At 35.9% G+C, this 4,382-nt stretch overlaps 1 protein-coding gene across 1 annotated transcript in view; it reads right to left on the minus strand.

Moving 5' to 3' along the window:
• The window catches only part of LOC107747365 (BRCA2-interacting transcriptional repressor EMSY-like), a 20,305-nt gene that overhangs the window by 8,048 nt on the left and 7,875 nt on the right, over positions 1 to 4,382 (minus strand). Inside the window, exons 9-11 of the mRNA XM_016561833.1 lie at positions 3,574 to 3,723; positions 2,440 to 2,613; positions 2,192 to 2,364 (exon numbers count right to left, since the gene is read on the minus strand). Coding sequence (XP_016417319.1) covers positions 2,192 to 2,364; positions 2,440 to 2,613; positions 3,574 to 3,723 — 497 coding nt within the window. The remainder of the gene's footprint in view (positions 1 to 2,191; positions 2,365 to 2,439; positions 2,614 to 3,573; positions 3,724 to 4,382) is intronic.

Raw genomic sequence — 4,382 nt, forward strand, 5'->3', positions numbered from 1 at the left:
CAATCAGTGTTTCAACCGCGCAAAGACGTCAATATAACGGCTTGTAAACAATGTAACATCACATTTACCTCAGAAAAACATATTCGGTGACCATAAACTCATTAGTCAGCCAGAAAAATAAACTGTAGAGAAGGGCATTTTGCTAAATATATGCACCATATAACATATTCATTATAATTTTTACTGTTCTTCAATGTTTAATTTATGTTTGAATAAATCCATCAAGTTTTTATGACAGCCACCATTTAAATGTTTATATATATTTTTAAAAACGAATTGAAGTAGAAGTATTAATATGTAATTGTAACTTTATTATTGTAAAAACTTCATTAATTTTAACCTTCAATATTATAGTAATGTAGTACCAACTGACTCCCATGTATATTTTACAGCATTAGTTGAGATTTTTTTTCCTTGAGAAAATTTGGCATACTGTACCTGATATATGTCCAAAATAATCGATATTGAATCTAATAGAATCGCAAGCTTGTGAATGAGAATCAAATCGAATCGTGAAATCTGTGTCAAAACCCAGTCCTACTGATCATTAGCAGTCATCACCAACCAGAGATCTAGAATAATCACAACACTACAATGCTGCTTCTCTGACTAATGATTGATTATAGCGCAGCAGTCAGAGTAAAAATCTCTTTATTTTCTCCAGTGGAGAACTCATCTGTAACAATAACTCATAAAGCGTTGAAGACAGACTGACTGTGAGCGACGTGATTGTTAATCGATCGCACTTGCTTCTGTTGAAGCCGTCAGCATGCATTATTTCATCTTGTGTGAAAATAATCACGTTTAACAGCAGAATTCCTGGTGGAAAACTCCATTACCCATGACTCTGAGAAGAAACCACCACAAAATGATGCAATACACTTACATAACATCATGAAATCAATAGATTTAGCCTATATTTCTCCATCATTTTATGTCAATTTGGAATGCTTTATGGGATTGTAGTTTTTTTTCCATCATTAAAGTCATTATGTTTACTCTCTTCACTCTTGATATGTGACCCTGGAGCACAAAACCAGTCATAAGGGTAAATTTTCTGAATAAACAAGCTTTCCATTGATGTATGGTTTGTTAGGATAGGACAATATTTGGTCGAGATACAACTATTTGAAAATCTGGAATCTGAGGGTGCAAAAAAATCTAAATATTGAGAAAATCATCTTTAAAGTTGTTCAAATGAAGTTCTTAGCAATGCATATTACTAATCAAAAATTAAGTTTTGATATATTTACGGTAGGAAATTTACAAAATATCTTCATGGAACATGATCTTTACTTAATATCCTAATGATTTTTGGCATAAAAGAAAAATGTATAATTTTGACCCATACAATGTATTGTTGGCTATTGCTACAAATATACCCCAGCGACTTAACACTGCTTTTGTGCTCCAGGGTCATATTTGATTATTAACTTATTGAACATTCAATACACATGCATTAAGAGTAAAACAAGAAGGGCGTAGCCTCATGAAAACAAAAACAAAACAAAAACACATGAACATCGCAGTTGTGTTGATATTACAATACTGCAGTTATCGCGACAGCCCTAGTGTTTGTTGTTTTAGTATATTTATTTTACATTATACATTTATTTTGTAATATACATTTTATTATGTATTTATTTTTTAAAGTCTACATAGTGTTTATTACATTTTAATTTCGTTTTATTGTTATTTGGTTCAAGTTTATTTAGTATTCATGTAGTTTAGTTTTTGTTATTTTAGTACATAAATTTTAACTAAATAAAAATGAGAAATGTCGCCTTGAAATAAAATATATATCAAATAACAATATACATAAGAAGTCTCTTCTGCTCACCAAGCCTGCAGTTATTTGATCAAAAATACAGCAAAAGCTGTAAAATTGTGAAATATTTTTACTAATTAAAACAGCTGTTTTCTATGTGAATATCTGTTAAACTGTAATGTATTTCTGTGATGCGCAGCTGTATTTTCAAATATTTCAAAATTTTACTGCTTTTGCTGTACTTCTGATCAAATAAATGCAGGCTTGATGAGCAGAAGAGAATTCTTTAAAAAACACACACACACACAGGCACAGACAGACACACACACACACACACAGTCAGACACAGACACACAGACACAGACACACACACAGTCAGACACAGACACACACACACAGGCACAGACAGACACACACGCATACAGCAGCACGGTGCGCAGCAGCGTCACGTGACCTCACCCCTGCATTCAGCAGCGTCGTCACCACGTTCTTCCCCGGCAGACCCTGGATAGTCGTCCCTTTGCCGGTGGTCTTCTGCACCACGATGACGTTGGGTTTGGAGGTCATGGGGATGGTGGTGATCTTGGTGGTGGTTCCTGTGAAGGCAGAGCGTCAGAATGAGAGGCGGGACTCGCTGCAGTCAGCGGCACGCTGCTGTTTCCAGCTCTTACCCGACACCATGTTGGTGGTGAGGATCTTGCCTCCCAGCGTGGCCAGAGACTTGGGCACGACGGTGATGATGCTGCCGCTGGTGGTTTTGACGTACGTGGCTCCGGCGGGAGATGTGGCCACACGCGTGCCGATCGCAGGACTGACGGATGGACGCGTGTACGACGCCTGAGAGCCTAAAACACACGTCACAGGTTCAGCGATTCATAAACTTGACCGACAAGATCAGATATTAGTCAATGACGCTCAGGATCTGTTAGATCTGTACATCTTTCCCTTTCTTTGAACAAAACCAATGCTTGAAAATGTGGATTCATTATTTTTCTTATAACAATAAAACAGCACAATGACAAACTCACATTAAAGCAATAAGCCCTTAATAAGTGAGTTTATAACACCTAAGGGGCGTTGTTAGCTTAGCTGTTATAAATTCACTGTAAACCACGGCTTCACGGGGTTTATTGCTTTATTATTCCATATATGTAGTAAGGTTTCACAAAATAAAACAGAGCAAATAAAGTGTAATGATATTAATAAAAACAGTATTCTTCCACCAAACAATGTAGCTCCTCAGAAACAGTTGTGGTTGCAACAAAGTGGTTGCCGAGCAACACACAAACGTAAACAAAGGTGTATGTTACTTTGTAGCGTAATTTACAACAGCTTCGAACGCAGCTCAGCCAATCAGAATCAAGCACCGGAACTCTCCGTTTTATAAAATCCATTTTGGACCAGAAGAATTGTTATTTTATACAAAAAAAGTCATAGCTTAATTTTTTTTCGGCTAAAACCACATTGTATCTGATCAGCAACTTCTCATTATTGAGTGAATGTGAAAGTTTTGAATGTCACATATTATTACCATGCTTTACTGCATTTACCCCTTTTTTATCAATTAAAAAATTAGCAATTCTTTAAAAAAAAAAAGTGTTAATATTGATGAGAAACGTTATATATATATGATTATGTTATATGTTATATATTATGTACTTATATGAACTTTATAAGTACATATAATCTGAGAATTTTTAGCATTAAACCCATTGTCCAGATTTTTGAAACCTACATATTTATTTCTAACAAAACAACATGCACGTCTCTGTTCATGCATGTGCTGTAACACACGTCTGTGGTACCTGTGGGAGTGGACACCAGTTTAGTGGTCATGATGGCGCCGTTGCTGCTGACCACCATGATGGGGGCGGAGCTACTGCTGGCCAGCGCGGCGCTGGAGGGTTTGGGTAAGATCTTACTGGGGTGCATCTGCTGCGTGATGATCTTCACTCCTGCACACACACACACACACACAGGGCTATTCACTTTTTTATTTACTTTCATTAACTGAAATAAAATAAATTACAAAAAATTAATCTTAAAGTTAAGCTAGTTGTCAAGAATCCGTGTATCATTCGATCATTCGTTTTTTTAATATTGAAAGTAGAAAAATGAGAAAACGGCTTAAATTTTTGTTTTTCGTTCATGGGTGGAAAAATGAATAAACAGCTTGAATATTCGATTTCTACATGTGGGCGGGAATTAAACACCCCTTTCACATGCGCCAGAAAGATGCTCAAGGAGACCGAAAGATACTCTCTTTATTTTTCAAAGGCATGACATTTTGTAGTTATTTTGAACGTAACGTTACACAATTAAAAATATACATTTTACCATACGACTATAAATGACAGAGTATTAAGTTATTCCCCCTCGATGGGGAAAAAAATCCAAGCGAACTTCAATCAGTACTCAATATTAATTTAAACTGCTTTAAATATGACTGCTGCTAATTTCCTGTGCACTTCTGCGCTTGACTAGTCGCGTCTGTCTGCTTATTGAGTTTATTTAACCCATCGCAATTTATTGGAACTGTGTGAACTAGAGTGACTACTCACCTTAATGTTGTTCTAAAGGCTTATTACTTAATAACACAAAAATGTCCTGCTTG

Source organism: Sinocyclocheilus rhinocerous, unplaced genomic scaffold (assembly GCF_001515625.1).
Source record: "Sinocyclocheilus rhinocerous isolate Xijiao unplaced genomic scaffold, SAMN03320098_v1.1 scaffold1220, whole genome shotgun sequence".
Taxonomy (NCBI): Eukaryota; Metazoa; Chordata; class Actinopteri; order Cypriniformes; family Cyprinidae; genus Sinocyclocheilus; species Sinocyclocheilus rhinocerous.